The sequence below is a fragment of the Oryzias melastigma genome, linkage group LG16 (genome assembly GCF_002922805.2).
Source record: "Oryzias melastigma strain HK-1 linkage group LG16, ASM292280v2, whole genome shotgun sequence".
Classification (NCBI taxonomy): Eukaryota; Metazoa; Chordata; class Actinopteri; order Beloniformes; family Adrianichthyidae; genus Oryzias; species Oryzias melastigma.
The window spans coordinates 17994376-18011993 of NC_050527.1; the positions used below are offsets into that span (position 1 = coordinate 17994376).

General features: G+C 53.7%; 4 protein-coding genes across 10 annotated transcripts in view; 2 read left to right on the forward strand and 2 right to left on the reverse strand.

The window, feature by feature from the left end:
- Positions 1–3450, reverse strand: part of ndufaf5 (NADH:ubiquinone oxidoreductase complex assembly factor 5) — a 9820-nt gene extending 6370 nt beyond the window's left edge. For both annotated transcript variants that reach the window (XM_024267439.2, XM_024267440.2), the window contains exons 1-8: positions 3179–3450; positions 2381–2421; positions 1795–1858; positions 1685–1732; positions 1462–1565; positions 797–836; positions 533–730; positions 384–444 (exon numbers count right to left, since the gene is read on the reverse strand). In XM_024267439.2, coding sequence (XP_024123207.1) covers positions 384–444; positions 533–730; positions 797–836; positions 1462–1565; positions 1685–1732; positions 1795–1858; positions 2381–2421; positions 3179–3415 — 793 coding nt within the window. In that variant the 5' untranslated portion in view covers positions 3416–3450. The remainder of the gene's footprint in view (positions 1–383; positions 445–532; positions 731–796; positions 837–1461; positions 1566–1684; positions 1733–1794; positions 1859–2380; positions 2422–3178) is intronic.
- Positions 1–11111, forward strand: part of esf1 (ESF1, nucleolar pre-rRNA processing protein, homolog (S. cerevisiae)) — a 19774-nt gene extending 8663 nt beyond the window's left edge. Inside the window, exons 1-13 of one of the 4 annotated variants that reach the window (XM_024267426.2) lie at positions 3585–4060; positions 4426–4787; positions 6597–6862; positions 6933–7046; positions 7124–7233; positions 7318–7470; positions 7542–7656; positions 8276–8585; positions 8991–9118; positions 9323–9425; positions 9581–9654; positions 9724–9879; positions 10171–11111. In XM_024267426.2, the coding sequence (XP_024123194.2) occupies positions 3612–4060; positions 4426–4787; positions 6597–6862; positions 6933–7046; positions 7124–7233; positions 7318–7470; positions 7542–7656; positions 8276–8585; positions 8991–9118; positions 9323–9425; positions 9581–9654; positions 9724–9879; positions 10171–10509 (2679 nt within the window). In that variant the 5' untranslated portion in view covers positions 3585–3611 and the 3' untranslated portion in view covers positions 10510–11111. Of the gene's footprint in view, positions 1–3584; positions 4061–4425; positions 4788–6596; positions 6863–6932; positions 7047–7123; positions 7234–7317; positions 7471–7541; positions 7657–8275; positions 8586–8990; positions 9119–9322; positions 9426–9580; positions 9655–9723; positions 9880–10170 lie in introns of those variants that run through there. The other 3 variants (XM_024267430.2, XM_024267429.2, XM_024267431.1) reach the window with 3 other exon arrangements.
- Positions 11112–11157: 46 nt separating this feature from the next.
- ppp3r1b (protein phosphatase 3 (formerly 2B), regulatory s1ubunit B, alpha isoform, b) lies at positions 11158–14607 on the forward strand. The gene is made up of 6 exons (XM_024267448.2): positions 11158–11297; positions 11379–11536; positions 11668–11844; positions 13065–13124; positions 14082–14266; positions 14457–14607. Exons 2-6 carry the CDS (start codon positions 11512–11514, stop codon positions 14502–14504), a joined length of 495 nt encoding a protein of 164 aa, XP_024123216.1. The 5' UTR covers positions 11158–11297; positions 11379–11511; the 3' UTR covers positions 14505–14607.
- Positions 14608–15737: 1130 nt separating this feature from the next.
- etaa1 (ETAA1 activator of ATR kinase) overlaps positions 15738–17618 on the reverse strand; it is a 3675-nt gene continuing 1794 nt past the window's right edge. For 2 of the 3 annotated variants that reach the window (XM_024267432.2, XM_036215876.1), the window contains exons 5-6: positions 16207–17252; positions 15738–16088 (exon numbers count right to left, since the gene is read on the reverse strand). In XM_024267432.2, coding sequence (XP_024123200.1) covers positions 15982–16088; positions 16207–17252 — 1153 coding nt within the window. In that variant the 3' untranslated portion in view covers positions 15738–15981. The remainder of the gene's footprint in view (positions 16089–16206; positions 17253–17618) is intronic. The other variant, XM_024267434.2, reaches the window with a different exon arrangement.

Genomic DNA, 17618 nt, shown 5'->3' on the forward strand with positions numbered 1-17618 from the left:
CTATTCATTTAATTCTATTTATTTAATTCTATTTAACTCTATTTATTTAATTCTATTCATTTAATTCTATTTATTTAATTCTATTTAATTCTATTCATTTAACTCTATTTAACTCTATTTAATTCTATTCATTTAACTCTATTTATTTAATTCTATTTAACTCTATTCATTTAACTCTTTATCTCAAACAGAGTTTCTCATTTCACCGTTTTTACGTCTTTTCTTTGGATCTTTTTCAGTTTCCACAGGTTTCTGTTTTTCTCTCTGACACGATTCTTATGCAGTAACACAGCCTCGTGCACGTCAGACTCGTGCACGAGGCATTTCTCCAGCTGCAGCTGGTGGGCGTGACCCTGGCGGCGCCGAGGCGGCGTTGCCTGTACCTTGGAGATCCATCATGACTTCCATGATTCCTGGATAGAGAACCTGAACGTCGTCGATGTCCTGCAGACACAGAACAGCCCGTCAGACTCCTCCCCCTACAGCCTCAGTTCAGAGAACGGCAGCCTCTGATTGGCCGATGGACTCTCACCACGGTCAGCATGTTGAAGCCAGCCTGGCCCAGCAGGTTTCCCAGGTCCGTGACGGCGGTGAAGGGCGACACGTGGGGCGAGAACCCGCCCTCCCGCTCCGTCTCGGCCAGCTGCAGCGAACAGCGCAGCTCATACAGCGTCTCGCCGCCCACCATCGCCCCGATGAACACGCCGTCCGGCTTCAGCACCTGATGGATCTGGGGGGAGGGGACAGTCTGAGCGCCGGCAGCGCCGCATCAGCTGATGAGGTCAGCGCAGGTCACCTGTTTGAGAGTCCCGGGCAGGTCGTTGATCCAATGGAGGCTGGAGGAGATCAGGGAGGAGATACAGACGTCAAATACGGGAACAAACAACAACAAGCCAAACAAACAAACAGGGAAACAACAAACAAGAACAAACAACAGACACCAATAACAACAAACAACAACAAGCAAAACAAACAAACAGGGAAACAACAAACAAGAACAAACAACAATAACAACAAACAACAACAAGCAAAACAAAGAAACAAACAAACAACAATAACAACAAACAACAGACAACAATAACAACAAACAACAACAAACAAACAAACAAACAACAATAACAACAAACAACAGACAACAATAACAACAGACAACAATAACAACAAACAACAACAAACAAACAAACAAACAACAATAACAACAAACAACAGACAACAATAACAACAAACAACAGACAACAATAACAACAAACAACAACAAACAAACAAACAAACAACAATCAACAGTAAACAATCAACAACAAATAAACAGGAGCATGAAAGACAAACATTAACAAACAACAACAAACAACTAAAACCTGAAAAATACTGACAGAGAAGAAAAACGATGAAAGGAAAACCCTGAAAACAAGCAAACTAAAGTAAACAGCTTCTGTCAACAGGAAGTGCGTCCTCCAGACTCACCTGAGGCTGCTCACCACCAGGTCAAAGCTGTTCTCCTGAAACGGCAGGAACTCCTCATCAGCCAGAACGCACCGCGTCGGGATCGGAGTCTGACACCTCCGTTTCTGCAACCAGGAGGTTCAGCGTGAACACGGAGGAACCGGAGGAACCGGAGATGTTTGAGAGGAATGGTCAGGAATCACAAAGTATTGATGAGCCCCAGAGACTGGATGAAGACACTGACCAGAGCCTGCTGGGAGACGTCCGTCAGGAGGAGACGCTCCACCACCTCCTGAAACGACAGCAGCCATTGGTGGTTTGCTCGTCTTCAGGAACGTTCTCAGACCGACTGACCTCACTCAGATGACGAGAGATGTGACTCTTTCCTGCTCCGATGTCCAGAGCCAGAGGAAACGTCCTGCAGGAACCAGGAGAAGGTCAGCAGAGGGAGCTCCAGCCAGGTCTCAGCAGAGCAACGCAAACATGTTCTTCAGACTGATCCAGGGTCGGGATCAGACTGATCCAGGGTCGGGATCAGACTGGTCCAGGGTCGGGATCAGACTGGTCCAGGGTCGGGATCAGACTGATCCCGGGTCGGGATCAGTCAGATCCAGGGTCGGGATCAGTCTGATCCAGGGTCGGTATCAGACCGGTCCAGGGTCGGGATCAGACTGGTCCAGGGTCGGGATTAGACTGGTCCTGGGTCGGGATCAGTCAGATCCAGGGTCGGGATCAGACTGGTACAGGGCTGAGATCAGACTGATCCAGGGTCGGGATCAGACTGGTCCAAGGCCGGGATCAGACTGGTCCAAGGTCGGGATCAGACTGGTCCAGGGTCGGGATCAGACTGGTACAGCGTAGGGATCAGACCGATCCAGGGTCGGGATCAGACTGATCCAGGGCCGGGATCAGACTGATCCAGAGTCAGTCAAGAACTTACCTGGCGATGTCATAAACCCGATCCGCCACTCGGCTGCCAACCTGCCAACCGACACGAGCAGAAGTTAGTAACTGACCCGTCTGCAGTCACACCGACGCTGTGATTGATGAACTCTGATGGATTTAACAAACTCTCATGACCTCTACAGGTGTTACCATGGTAACCAAGATGAACATCTGAAAAACTAACCCTTCTGTGGGTTCTGGTCCAGTCAAATAAAGTTAAAGTCCCACTATTTGTCACGCACCTAGGTGTGTGAAATTTGTTCTCCGCATTTGACCCCACCCCTGGGGGAGCGGTGAGCTGCAGACACAGCAGCGCTCGGGAACCATTTGGTGGTTTAACCCCCGATCCAACCCCTTAGTGCTGAGTGCCAAGCAGGGAGGCACTGGGTCCCATTTTTAAAGTCTTTGGTATGACTCGGCCGGGATTTGAACCCACGACCTTCCAATCTCAGGACGGACACTCTACCACAAGGCCACTTCACATTGTGTTTGTGGTGATGTGTGGGGGTGCTGGAGGGTCAGTAGGACCCCCCACCCCCGCTTCACACCTGCACCAGGTATGTTCCACTAATGAGGAACTACCAGAACCAAGGAAAACAAAGCTGGACACCAACCAGAACCTCCGGTCAGAACTGCTGCGAGTCTGAAACTCTAAACTCATCCGGTCCTCTCGGGGTTAAAGGACGGCAGCCTGACAGGGCCAAACACGTTTGAGTGACAGAACAATGTGATATTTGAGGGAATTTATCAGACGGGGTAGTTAGTTGGCATCCAGCTGACCCCGCCCCCTCACCTCATCCCTCAGGTAGTCGTACTGCTGTCCGTCCTGCAGGGAGGCGGCCCAGTTCTTCTGGCGCCTCTTCATCTGCCTGTTGAAGACGTTCATGGAGCCTGACATCCCCCTGCATGCCCTGGGCCCCCCCGGCCCCGGCCCGGGGGGGCCCAGCCCGGCCCCGGGGGCCCCCGCCGGACAGACGGGGGCTGTCTGCAGCCTCTGCAGGACTCGGAACCCTTCTCTGCTGCTCCTCATGTCTTCATCGTCCTCTAGGACAGCAGCAGCTTCCTGAACCCAGAGGACGGAGCAGAAACCCGGACCTGGATCTGTCTGGGTCTGATGGAAACTGCGGAGCGGGATCCGGACCTGGAAGGGACTCCGTCAGAACCGGAGCTGATCCATAAAGTGCGTGTTGATCAATGAATGTTCGGGTTTTCTCTGAGCTTCACTGATGGATCTGCAGAAGCTGGACATCACAGAGCGGGAGACCTCGTGGTTTCCATGGAAACGCCACATGTCTCCATGGAGAGAGCCGCTGTGTGATTCTCAGCCCGGTTCTGGTGGGTCTGGTTCTGGTGGCACTGGTCTAATTCAAAGCATTTCTAAGAAAAACGAAGTGGAAGCATCGTTATGTAAAGAAATGACCGCGAAAATTCAGTTTTTATTCATTTTATTTACCAACTTCGCTTCGCGGCGATTTGCGGAAGTTTGTCCCACGTCGCTTTCCGTCGGCAGCAGAAGGCGGAGAAGTCGAGGGTCGCGGCAGAGGTGCATGCTGGGAAAACACGTGCTAAAACCAAAGGTAAACTTTCTTATTTTCTGCGGTGAGTCGCTGCTTTCCCGACTGGTACCGGAGTTCTGGTTCCGAGGACCGTTCCGACGGAACCGCGAACCTTTCATGTGAGCTGTTAGGTTTCAGAACACTTCGGGACTTTACTGGTTCTGTCAGCAAACCCGGAACATTCTAGTGACGCTTAAAGCAGAGTACCGGGTACCGGGCTCGGTTCGGGCCTAAACCACCTAATGTTAGGTTCCTGTGCGCATGCTCATGAGATGCTCTGAAGAATCTAAGCTGAGTTCGATAACGGGGTGTCATGTGAATGGATCCTGGTTTCATGGTTAAACTCATCTCAGAGTCCCGGTTCGGTTCCAGTTCTGAAGATTAGAAGAGGACTGAAATACCGCTCTCCTCTCTCTGGTTCTTGTTGGTGTTTGAACGTTCTGGTGGTTCTGGTGGGCTCACTAACGACCCGTTTGTTCTCCAGGTTCTGTTTCCTCTCCAGTATGTCGTCCCAGAAGATGCCGGAGAGCGATCCCCGCTTCGTCCGGGTCCAGAAGGACCCGAGGTTCTGGGAGATGCCTGAGAGGGACCGTAAGATCAGCATCGACAAGCGGTTCCGGTCCATGTTCCACGACAAGCGCTTCAAGGTGAAGCAGACGGTGGACAAACGGGGCCGGCCTGTCAGCCACTCCACCGCAGAAGACCTGCGGAGGTTCTACCAGCTGTCCGAGTCCGAGGAGGAGGAGGAGGGGGAGGAGCAGGGGGAGGAGGAGCAGGAGCAGGAGCAGGAGGAGCAGGTCCGAGGAGATGAAGCCCAGCCGCGAGGAAGAGGAGGAGCGGATGAAGGTGAGGCGCTTTAGACTGAATATTTCCCAGAAGAACCCACTAATGCAGGATGGGAAGAGCCAGCAGGTTTCATTACAACCTCTGAGCGATTGGCTCCGCCCATTTGCTGCGACCTCCTGATTGGCTCCTCCGCCTGTGAAGGAGCTGCTGCTCTGCTGGGGTCTTGGAGGACAGCAGCTGTTGGACCCCAGAGGCACCAGAGCAACGGTCCTGATCTGTTCTGATGGTTCTCTGTGGTTCTGACGGGATCTTGGTTCTGCACGGCTCTTTGAAGCATCCGTCAGGTGTTTTGTTCCAGATCCAGGTGGTCTCAGGTGAAGGAGGACCTGCTGGAGTTCATTCAAACGGCCGGACGCTGTACCACGGCCGAGCCGTCTTCATCACATCAGTTCATTGCGGCTGCGTTTCCATGACGACAGTCGTATTTCGTGTGAAACCTGAGTCGTCTCAGGGATCAGTCTGAATCCTGAGATCAGGAAGTGATCTGAAGAGCTCAGGGGTCCGTTTCTAGAAGCAGGTTTAGTTGGAACTCTGAGTTCCTGAACTCCAAATTCAGTAAAACTCTTGAGTTTTCGGTTCCAGAAAGAGAGATAACTCAAACCCGGGAAAGTGGGTCAAACCAAGCCCGTTCCAAGAAGCGGGTTAGGATGAACTCAGAACCAATCACTATGGTAACTGAGTCTGTGAACGAAACCTGGTCGGTAGCAGGTTTTCTTCAGGAAACTTAGAGTTCTCTGCGGTCTCCGCCCCTTTTTAAAGTGAAAGATGTTCAAATATGAGTTCCTCATGAACATTTAGAGAACATTCACGTTAGAGACGTCACGTTTTAACCACTCAGAAACCAGAATGACATGTTCATTCATAGAGGATCATGTAGAGAGGAGGCTGATTAATCCAGAGGAAATGTTATTTACGTCGGTAGAGGATTTGGAGGACACGAGTCGACTGACTGCAGTTTCCTGATTCCTTTTATTTAAGTGATACTGTTCTCCTGGGACTCCATATTAATATTTGGGTTTTTCCTTATTTTAAACCTTTAACAATAGAAATAATTACATTTCAAACACCAGGAAGGCGTGTCTTCTCATCTACCGCTGTACAGGTAACAAATGTTAGCTCGGCTGTAACGCTGATCCGCTCCTGAGACCCCAGTTTTTTATCATAATAACACTTTTCAGCGAATATTTTTGAAGTCTTGAGAATTAAAGTTAAATAAACGCAGCTGCAGTTTCTGTATAGCGTGCAGTGATATGGGGGGGTTAAGGATAACGGTCATCCATGTGATTACAGAGATTACTGGTTAAATTATCCACAGATCAGAACCGTTCCTTACCCACCAAGTGACAGAATGACCTTCCTGACATGATCTGGATCTCCTGAACTGAGATGATTCAGATGTGGACGTTCACATTAACTCTGCAGAGATTCTCTGGGTTTTACTGCAGCTGTAGATCTTCTTGAACGTTCTCGTAGTCACACGTTTGTAGGACTCATCAGATTCTGTCACCGTGAAGTATGAAGCTCATCTGTTTGTTCCCGTTGCCATGGTGAATCCATTGATCAGAGCTTTTCATGGTCGAGACGTTCACACCTGATTCTGGTTCTGACAACTTCAAGTTAATTGAATCAAACATTTTCAGCTGTTCTGGAACCGAAACTCTGAGTTTGAGAATTTTGAGTCCGTGGACTCTGAGTTCAGATTTGAACATTTGTCGAACCTGCTTCTTGAAACGGGACCGTGGTCTTGATCAGAAGATCCTCTGATCTGATCTGATCTGATCCCGTCTCTCTCGTCCTCCGGTGATGAAGACAAGGACCCGTCTGCTGGCGGGACAGACGACGTCTCTGATGAGGATGAGGAGGCGGGGCGGTCCGATGACGAGGAGGAGGAGTCCGGTCTGGACTCTGGGGACGACAGTGACAGTGGACCGGACCTGGCCCGGGGGAAGGGCAACGTGGAGACCAGCTCGGACGAGGAGGAGGAGGAGGAGGTGGACTCCATCCTCCGGAGGGAGGAGGAGGAGATCCAGCACGACTGGGGAGAGCTGTGCAAGGACGCCCCACGGGGTGAGCAGGTGGGCGGGGCTCCACAGGGGGAGGGGGAGGGGGGTTGCAGCTCTGTCTGACCCGGTTCTGTTGGGTCAGGTGTCCACTCGGCTCGCCGTCTGTAACATGGACTGGGACCGCATGAAGGCCCGAGACCTGCTGGTTCTGTTCGGCTCGTTTGCGCCTAAAGGGGGCGCCGTGCTGTCCGTGAAGGTGAGGTGGACCGTTCTGGTGGTGGGGGCGTGGTCAGGAACGGTCACTAACAGCAATGCATTGTGGGTGTTGATCAGATCTACCCGTCAGAATTTGGGAAGGAGCGGCTGAAGGAGGAGGAGACCCGGGGACCGCCGGAGCTCAAGGCACTGGCCGACGACTCGGAGGACGACACGGAGGAGGAGAGGTAACCGATGATGTCATGACGATGTCACGCTGGTGGGCGCCTCCTCGCAGAGGAGCATGATGGGAGCTTTGCTCCTCCTCCCAGAGTCTACAGGGAGAAGATCCGCGACTACCAGTTCAAGCGTCTGAAGTATTTCTACGCCGTGGTGGAGTGCGACTCGGCCGAGACGGCGGCCAAGATCTACGAGGAGTGTGACGGCTTCGAGTACGAGAGCAGCTGCTCCGTGTTGGACCTGCGGTACGACCGTCCGACCGTCCGTCTGCCGCCGCCGCCGCCATCTCACTGTCAGTCATCCCTCAACCCGACAGGTTCGTTCCTGAAGACATGAAGTTTGAGGAGGAGCCCCGAGACGAGGCCACCCACGTCAACACGCCCGCCTTCACGCCCAAACTCTTCACCTCCTCGGCTGCCGCCACCTCCAAGGTGAGGCCGCCGCCCCTCAGGTGCTAAAGAAGGAGAGCAGCAGGTCCTCTGAGGGGAGCCTGAACCTGAGCTCGGACCAGAACCTGAGCTCAGACAGAACCTGAGCTCGGACAGAACCTGAGCTCAGACAGAACCTGAACTCAGACAGAACCTGAACTCGGACCAGAACCTGAGCTCAGACAGAACCTGAACTCGGACAGAACCTGAGCTCGGACAGAAGCTGAGCTCAGACAGAACCTGAGCTCAGACCAGAACCTGAACTCAGACAGAACCTGAACTCGGACCAGAACCTGAGCTCAGACAGAACCTGAGCTCAGACCAGAACCTGAGCTCAGACAGAACCCGAGCTCAGACCAGAACCTGAGCTCAGACAGAACCTGAGCTCAGCCAGAACCTGAGCTCAGACAGAACCTGAACTCAGACCACTGGAGAAGGTTCTGGTCGTCAGTCTCCACCTTCTGTTTAAGCCAAAGCTTCACTGGAGCATCTGCTGCTCCTCGTGTTCTCCCCATCAGGAGGTATCTCAGCATCGTCACCGTCGGCGTGGACCCGGAGGTGACCTGGAGGTGACCCGGGCTTCAGAGGCTCCACCTCCTTCTAACGCTCCTCCCTCCAACAGGTGCAGCTGACGTGGGACGAGACGGACCACGAGCGCCTGACGGCCCTCAACAGGAAGTTCAACAAAGACGAGCTGCTGGACATGGACTTCAGAGCCTACCTGGCCTCCTCCAGTGAGGAGGAGGAGCCTCCGAGTGAGGAGGAGGAGGAGGCGGGTGGAGGTGTCACAGAGGAAGCTGTCGGGGACACGAAGAAGAAGAAGAGCGAGGAGCAGATCTCCAAGTACAGAGAGCTGCTGAAGAGCATCCAGAGCAAAGACAGGAGGCCGCAGGAGGACGAGGACATGGAGATGGAGGTCACCTGGGTTCCAGGTAACCTGCCGGTCTGTCAGGGCGGATCCCACAGGAAATGAGATTTTGTCAGAAAACTCCACGGCGTCGATCCTCATGAAGGAAAACGGTTTTCTTCTGTTGCTATCGAGTCGGGATCATTGAGAATGTCGGACATGAGAGCGTGAGGGGCGGAGTTTCTGTGACCCTAACCCTTGTGTGAGTGTGCACGTGAGTGTGCACGTGTCCGCGGGACTCGACCATCATCTGGAAGGTTCACGTTAACTGTGGCTATATACATCTGCTCATGTCAACCCTGTAGGCTCCGCCTCCTCGCGTCATGTGACCACAGCACAGGATTCTGGGAATCTGAGGATTGCCCGTAGTTGCAGGATGTGGTTCTGCATAAGCGTCCCGGAGCAGCATCTGACTTTACTGTGTCTGCAGGACTGAAGGAGACCACAGAGAAGCTGGTGAAGAAGAAGCTGGAGGGGAGGGACCAGCTGACGCCGTGGGAGGAGTTCCTGCAGAAGAAGAAGCAGAAGAAGAAGCAGAAGAGGAGCGGGAAGCAGCAGGTGGGCTGGACCGAGGTTCTGGAGTCTGCCCGTCCTCCTGTGGAGTCCAGGTCTTCTCCACCAGTCCGTCAGAGGAACCACGTCGACTGACCTTGTGGTTCCTGTTGGGTCTTCATGTAGAACAGAAACGTGACTCCGCCCCTCGGGTCATCCGTGGTTTACCTTTGAGCGTCCTCCTGAGTCATGTGACCTTGTCCCCTGCAGGAGGCCTCAGAGGAGGAGCTCAGCGATGACCCGCTTCCTGCCGACGTCGACCTCAGTGACCCCTTCTTTGCTGAGGAGCTCGGAGCGTCAGGTGATGTCAGAGGTCAGTGGAACCTGGAACCTCACCGTGACCCCATGCTGCTGTGAAACCACGGCAACGCCCTTCCTGAGCGGAACCCCAGCTGATCCGGACGGAGTTCTGATCAGTTTCTGGTCGTCTCGGTGAGGTTCAGATCCGACTCTTCTGCTGTGTTCCAGACGTGAAGAGGAAACAGAAGAAGAAGAAAAAGGCGGAGAAAGCCGACAACAAGGAGGAGCTGGAGAAACAGCAGGTCAGAGGAAGCCCCACCCACTGGGAGGAGCTGCTCGTCCAGCTGGACCTGAACCGGTTTGTGTTCCAGGCTGAGATGGCGCTGCTGATGGAGGACGACACGGACGACCCCAGACACGCCCACTTCAACTACGACCAGATCGTGGAGCAGCAGAACCTCAGCAAGAAGAAGAGGAAGAAGCTCCTGAAGAAGGGGGAGGAGCTACTGGAGGACGACAGCTTCCAGGTGAGATCTCGGTTCTGAATTGAAAACATTCACTTATAAAAAACCAAAAATATTAGTTTGGAAGAAAACAATAGATTAGAGATTTGTGGAAAAACAGAGAATTTTTTAGGTTTTGGTCTTTAAATTATTCTCAGGTGGCTCCGCCCTATTGGTGCTTTAACGCTCAGGTGTTACTGGGGGCCTGTGGCCTCGTTGTGTAGCGGTATCACAGGATGCAGGGTTCATCGTGAGTCTCTGCTCCTCCGTCTGGTTCTGGTTCGGTTCTGGGTGACACCGCTGTGTTGGTTCCAGGTGGACGTGGAGGACCCGCGCTTCCAGGCCATCTACACCTCCCACCTGTTCAGCCTGGACCCCTCCCACCCCAGCTACAGGAAGACCCGGGCCATGCAGAGCCTGCTGGAGGAGAAACGCCGCCGCCGAGAGGAGCAGCAGCGCCACCTGGAGGACACGCTGGACGCTCAGGAGGCCACGCCCCCACACAGACAGGAAGCAGCCGCAGAGAGGCGGGAAAATGACTCTGAGAGAGAGACGCCAAAGACGGGGATGGACCCGAGTCTGTCGCTGCTCGTCAAGTCGATAAAGAGCAAGACGCAGCAGTTCCAGGCCCGCAAGAAGCAGAAGACGCTGTAGGCGGGGCCAGCCTGCTGTGGGCGGGGCCAGCCTGCTGTAGGCGGGGCCAGCCTGCTGTAGGCGGGGCCAGCCTGCTGTGGGCGGGGCTCAGCCTGCTGTGGGCGGGGCCCAGCCTGCTGTAGGCGGGGCTCAGCCTGCTGTGGGCGGGGCCAGCCTGCTGTAGGCGGGGCCCAGCCTGCTGTAGGTGGGGCCCAGCCTGCTGTAGGCGGGGCTCAGCCTGCTGTGGGCGGGGCCAGCCTGATGTAGGCGGGGCTCAGCCTGCTGTGGGCGGGGCCAGCCTGCTGTGGGCGGGGCTCAGCCTGCTGTGGGCGGGGCTCAGCCTGCTGTGGGCGGGGCTCATGTTTGACTGAACGTTTCAACGGTCACATTGTAAATACAGAACCGACTGGTTTCAGATTCTCGGATCTACTCTGCTGCTCAGGAAAGATTCTGAGGTTCTGTGTTCTGATGGACCCGTTCCTCTGCAGACCCGATCAGTAGCGAGTCCCAAGAGAAATTTGATTGTTTTAAACGCTCCAACCTGATCTTCATTCTCTGCGTTTGTTCGGTTCTGCAGGTTCAAAGGATTTCAAAATAAAACCTTCTTCCTGTGTATCTTCAAATATTTCTGCTTGAAGTTTTCTAACCTAAAGTCGTCGTCCTCTGAACGAAGTGAAGCAGGTATATCAGTGTTACCTTCCAAAATAAAAGTCCTTTAAATGTGTCTGGATCTCCCTCATCACACCTGCCAGGAACCGCTCCAAAGGTCCAGAAAATCCGCCCACTTCCCAGGTGACTTCAGAGACCCGGTGGGTGGAGCTGAACTCTGAACCATTGACACTTTATGAGAACTGGACTGAGTGACTCCTCCCCCCTGGCGTTCCAAACAGGAAGTGCCTGCTGGCCCCAAGAAGGCTGACAGAAGGAGACCCCCCTCCCCCTACCGGTCACGCTGGTGTCACATGACCCGGCTTAACCAGCACCAGGAGGTTCGCTGCTCCCGCACAAAGGTCCTGCAGCTCCATGGCCAGCACCAGGCAGAACCCCGGTGAGTGACGGGGGGTCCAGAACCTGCTGGGTCAAAATCTGTTGGGTCCAGAACCCGCTGGGTCAGAACTTGCTGGATTAGAACCTGCTGTGTCAGAACCTGCTGGGTCAGCAGCTGCTGCGTCGTTGCAGGTCCGGCTGGGGAGATTAGGAGGCTGCAGAAGAGGTTTAAGAAGCTTGACCTGGATCAGTCGGGCTCCCTGAGCGTGGAGGAGTTCCTGTCCCTCCCCGAGCTGCAGCAGAACCCTCTGGTCCAGCGGGTCATCGACATCTTCGACACCGACGGCGACGGCGAGATCGACTTCAGAGGTGAGCGCGGCCTCACCTGCAGGTCGTCGGGTCAGATCAGCGTCTGAGGGGAAACCTGCTGAATCTGCACATTTCTGTTCACCTGGAACACACCTGAAGCTATGCCCCGCCCCCTCCTGAATGCCCTCATTTGTGTGTTGTGTGTTGGTGTGTGTTGGTGTGTCACGCGTGTGTTTATGCGTCACGCGTGTGTTTATGCGTCACGCGTGTGTTGGTGCGTCACGCGTGTGTTGGTGCGTCACGCGTGTGTTGGTGCGTCACGCGTGTGTTGGTGCGTCACGCGTGTGTTTGTGTGTCACGCGTGTGTTTGTGCGTCACGCGTGTGTTTGTGCGTCACGCGTGTGTTTGTGCTTCACGCGTGTGTTTGTGCGTCACGCGTGTGTTGGTGTGTCACGCGTGTGTTGGTGTGTCACGCGTGTGTTGGTGTGTCACGCGTGTGTTGGTGTGTCACGCGTGTGTTGGTGTGTCACGCGTGTGTTGGTGTGTCACGCGTGTGTTGGTGTGTCACGCGTGTGTTGGTGTGTCACGCGTGTGTTGGTGTGTCACGCGTGTGTTGGTGTGTCACGCGTGTGTTGGTGTGTCACGCGTGTGTTGGTGTGTCACGCGTGTGTTGGTGTGTCACGCGTGTGTTGGTGTGTCACGCGTGTGTTGGTGTGTCACGCGTGTGTTGGTGTGTCACGCGTGTGTTGGTGTGTCACGCGTGTGTTGGTGTGTCACGCGTGTGTTGGTGTGTCACGCGTGTGTTGGTGTGTCACGCGTGTGTTGGTGTGTCACGCGTGTGTTGGTGTGTCACGCGTGTGTTGGTGTGTCACGCGTGTGTTGGTGTGTCACGCGTGTGTTGGTGTGTCACGCGTGTGTTGGTGTGTCACGCGTGTGTTGGTGTGTCACGCGTGTGTTGGTGTGTCACGCGTGTGTTGGTGTGTCACGCGTGTGTTGGTGTGTCACGCGTGTGTTGGTGTGTCACGCGTGTGTTTGTGTGTCACGCGTGTGTTTGTGTGTCACGCGTGTGTTTGTGTGTCACGCGTGTGTTTGTGTGTCACGCGTGTGTTTGTGTGTCACGCGTGTGTTTGTGTGTCACGCGTGTGTTGGTGTGTCACGCGTGTGTTGGTGTGTCACGGGTGTGTTGGTGCGTCACGCGTGTGTTGGTGCGTCACGCGTGTGTTGGTGCGTCACGCGTGTGTTTGTGCGTCACGCTTGTGTTTGTGTGTGTTTGTGTGCAGAGTTCATGGAGGGCATCTCCCGGTTCAGCGTTGGATCCAGCCGAGAGCAGAAGCTTCGTTGTGAGTCTCTTCCTGCACTGCAGACGTCGTCCTCAGGGGGCAGCAGAGTTACTGCCCAATCCTGGGCAACTTTCAGGCTCAACATCTGCTAATGCATTCTGCTCCCTCTAGTGCACGTGGGTGTGCACGTGGAGGAGAAACGGTCCTCCATGATGGTTTCTCCCTCCGAGGTCTGCAGTCGTTTCAGTTTCTCTCAGATCAAAATCCACGAGAGCCGAAAGTTAAACCAAATCGTTTAGAAAAAAACACAAAAGTTTTTATGAAATGATCTGAAATATTACAATAAAAACACCCTTAAAGAACATTTCTACAGGGTTTCTGTGGAATCGTTTTCCTCTGTGGTTTGACATTTTTAAAATCTAAACAGAAATGTCCCAACTGAAAAAATGACGCATTATTGATTTGGATCCTTAGATGTTCTTTAGAACTAATAAAGGAGCTGCAGACTCCTGCACTGACTGGACAGTCCAGACCTCATTGGTCTGTCAGGACCACTGACTGTATAGGAGAACTGGACTGAGTGACCCCTCCCCCTGGGGTTCCAAACTGGAAGTACCCACAAATCCCCATAGACTAGAAGATATTTTTTTCTTTCTTTCAAGGTATAAACTGACTGATCAGACGCCCATTGGCCCCGCCTCCAAAATTTGATTGACAGTTTCTCCAGAGTTGCTTTCAGTGGAAGGGGTGTGGCCTTCAAACAAGCTCACTCCTGATTGGTGACTGTAGTTGCCATGGAAACGTGAGTCAGACCATGTCGTCTTGCTCCAACATGGCGGCGGCCGACCGGATTGCCTTCATTCTGCATTTTCAGAGTGACATCACAGTCGCTCTGTCCAGTTCTCTAAACAGTCAGTAGTGGCCTGTCTTCTCGGGGGAGGGGGGTCTGATGCTCTGTCAGGAAGCTGACGTTGGCTCTCGACCCCCCTGACCTTCTCTCTGTCCTCCTGAGCTCAGTCGCCTTCCGGATCTACGACGTGGACAAAGACGGCTTCATCTCCAACGGCGAGCTGTTCCAGGTGCTGAAGATGATGGCGGGCAGCAACCTGAAGGACTGGGAGCTGCAGCAGGTCGTGGACAAAACCATCATCGGCGCAGACCAGGACGGAGACGGCCGGCTCTGCTTCCAGGAGTTCAGCCAGGTGAGGAGCACCTGGTGGAGACTCCGCCTGCGGGGGGCGCTCTTAGCCACACCCACCTCTGTGCGTTAGCCACATTAGCTCACTGCTAACGGATGGGGTCAGACTCCTTCAGATTATCGTGTTGATTCCCTTCAATGAAGCGTGTGAACAGGAAGTAGCTGTGGCATGACTTCCTGTCTCTGTCCTGCAGGTGGTCGGCGGATTGGACTTCCACAGAAAGATGGTGGTTGACATCTGATGAGGCTTCGGACGGACGGACAGCTCGGGACTTTTCCAGGATTTCACATTCATGTTTAGCAGAAGACTTTAAAAAGTAATCGATTACAAAAACTTGGAGTACAGAGTACTGGGTGGTCCTCTGTGTTTAAGTACTGTGAATCCTCAAACGTTTCTGATGGTTATCGGTTATTCCAGTTTCAGCCGTTCAGACAACCATGTTGTGACATAAGACTGAATTAGGATCTAAACCCGTTCGATCTCCGGTTCCAAACGTCTTCACTCTGTAAATTCTACTGTTCATTCCTCACTAAGAACCTCAAAGCGGTCTTTGGATCCGTTCACAGTCCTGAGTGACCCTCTAAAATCATGCAGCCCCTCCCACACCCAGGAAGTTCTCACGAGGTGACATCACAAAGAGAGGACAGCCCCTTCCAGGAAGAGCTCCGCCCCCAGGCTAACACAGCTAGCGGTTTTCATTCAGATGCAGTATGTGCATCCATCCTTCCAAAGTCCAGATGTTTGTCTTCATGGGAGAAGCTGCGGCCGGCTCTACGATGACGTCATTAAATGGGCGGTACCCACAAGGGGCCAAAGGCGGAGCCTCAGAGATCGAGGTGTTTGAAAAGAGTTCACCAAAATAACTCCTATTTCCTAAATAATCAATTCTTTAGTGTTCCTAGGGTGATCACTCTGAGCATTTCAAAATAAGAGACTTCCTGTGTGAGGCTGAGCAGGTTTGGCTGTTGCTGAGGTTCATCACTGTGAGCGGGTCTCTGTGGTTCTGATCGGACCTCAGCTGCTCCGGAAGCCACAGCAGTTTCTCAGTGTGGTGGTGCATTCTGGGAACTTGGCTGGTTCCTTCTAAATGACCTAAAAGAATCCAGTTTAAGGTCAGCTGGAAGGAGAAAAAAAAAACATCCCACAGAAGCAGAGGCTGAAACAGGAGCTTCAGCTCCATAGAAACGTCAGACGACTTTTATTCTGAAGGGGGGGGGCAGAAGAGCTGCAACACAACAAAGAAATGAAAACAGTAACACGGTTAGCATACTAAAACATTTACAGCCTAACAGGCTCCGCCTCCCCAACCCCGCCCACAAATCCAACCGTAAACCGTCAGGTGTAGCCCGTACACGCGTCACCGTGACGGCGTTGAACCTCCGGAGTGAATCCCAGTCCAGCTGACGTCCTTCATAGAGGGAGTCTGAAACACAGACTCTTATTTTGAAAAGGACAGGAAGGACATGCAGAGACCAACGTTTGATCTGATTTATTCATTTCTACACAAATAAAGAATCCTTTCAACATTTCCACCGTCCCTCATCATGATAGTCACGCCGCCTGCTGAGCAGTACAGGCCACGCCCCCCTCTGGCCCACTTTAAGGAGGAGCTTGGAAACATCTAAATTCCTCACTGGGTCTGAAACTCCCAGAACCAGTCGACCCGGAGCGCTGCTGGATCTCCTGGGTCATCCTCCACGGTTCTGCTAAGGTTCTGTTCAGGTCTGGGTCTGGAGGTTCTGTGCAGCCTGCAGCCTCCGGCGGCGCCGCTCCACGGCCTGCTGCTTCTTCAGCTCGATCTCTGCCGCCGAGCATTTCCCGCCACCTGCAGAAGGAAGTGACATCATCAGAGAACCAGCTGGAACCGCAGAACAGCAGGACCCAGAGGTTCTGCTGAAGGTCACCGATCAGGATCAGAACCAAAGTGTAGTGAGTGTTCTTACTTGTGCCGGTTGTCATGGAAACGGCCCCTCTGCTGTTTTCATGTTGCCATGGCGACACAGAACCCCTCCCTGTCAATGCGGGCGCGGTTCTGGTCAGCGCCGCACCAGAAGTCTGGATTTGGTTGTCAAAGGCGCTGCGGGTCAACTGCAGAACCGCTCTCTGCTGGTTCTGGATCTGGTTCTCCAGTTCATCACAGACTCCACACAGCAGGTCGTCGTCAGCTGGATCGTCCCAGACCGGTTCTGAGGAGAACAACGAGTCCAGATCCTCGTCCAGGAAGTCCACGTCAGTTGGGTTGCTTTGGGAAGAAAGCAGGTCAGGGTTCTTCTGGACAATCGGACCAGGACCCTGCAGTTCTGGTATGGTCGTGATCGGACGGCACTTCTGCCAGGTGAACACGGATCTGGTCTCTGGGCTCCTTTGCTGACAGGCCACAGACCCAGATGGCTCAGAACTCCAGAACTTCTTGCTTCTTCTCTCAGAGGAACCGGCGATCCGGTCCAATCTGAACGAGGTTCTTGGTCTGGTGTTCTCCTTTCCTGCCCTGGGTCCCGGACCAGCGGCGTTCCCCTGATTCAGAGGGTTCTGGGTGGAACAGAGCTGGGGTGTCAAGAACTTGAGAGGGTTCTGAGTCATCTCCAGAACCAGAGTGTCATTCAGTATGTCGTCATTGTCCCAGTCGTCCTCAAACGGCTCGCGGGCCGAGGAGGTCCTGGATGTCGCCGTGGAAACGGCTGCAGTGGTCGGAGCGGCAGGCTGAAGTTCAGGCGGTTCTGTTGGCAGAACTAACACCGGGCTCAGGCTACTGCTCTGGGTCGGCCCGTCAAAAAGGAAGTCCAGGTCGTTCTCCAACTGTTGGTCGCAGTCCGTAACAGCGTTCCACGCCGGCGTAGAGTCCTCATGGTCACTGTAGTCCGGGTTCTGGTCCGGCGGAAGCCCCTCCTCCTGGTGGAACGGGTTCTGGTCCGACAGAAGCCCCTCCTCCTGGTGGAACAAGTTCTGGTCGAACTGCTGGGCGAGCTTCAGCAGGACCTCGGTGCTGGTTCTGATGCAAGACAGAACAGAGGTTCAGAAAACTGCAGAACCGGTCTAGAACACACACCTGTGAACCCTCCAGCTGCCGGACCGTTCTAACAGAACCGACGCCGGTTCGGAGTCTGGATGAAAGGATTCGTTACTGATGCTGGGGGCGGAGCCACCTGGTCCCGCCCATAATCATGGCTCACGCTATGCAAACAGACCAACTTTCAGGGGGAACTGTGCACGACGGACCGACGTGCACACTCCTGACCGACGTGCACACGCCTGACCGACGTGCACACGCCTGACCGACGTGAACACGTGTGACCGACGTGCACACTCCTCACATACATGCACACTTAGGGCTGGGCGATATGACGATAAAAAACCG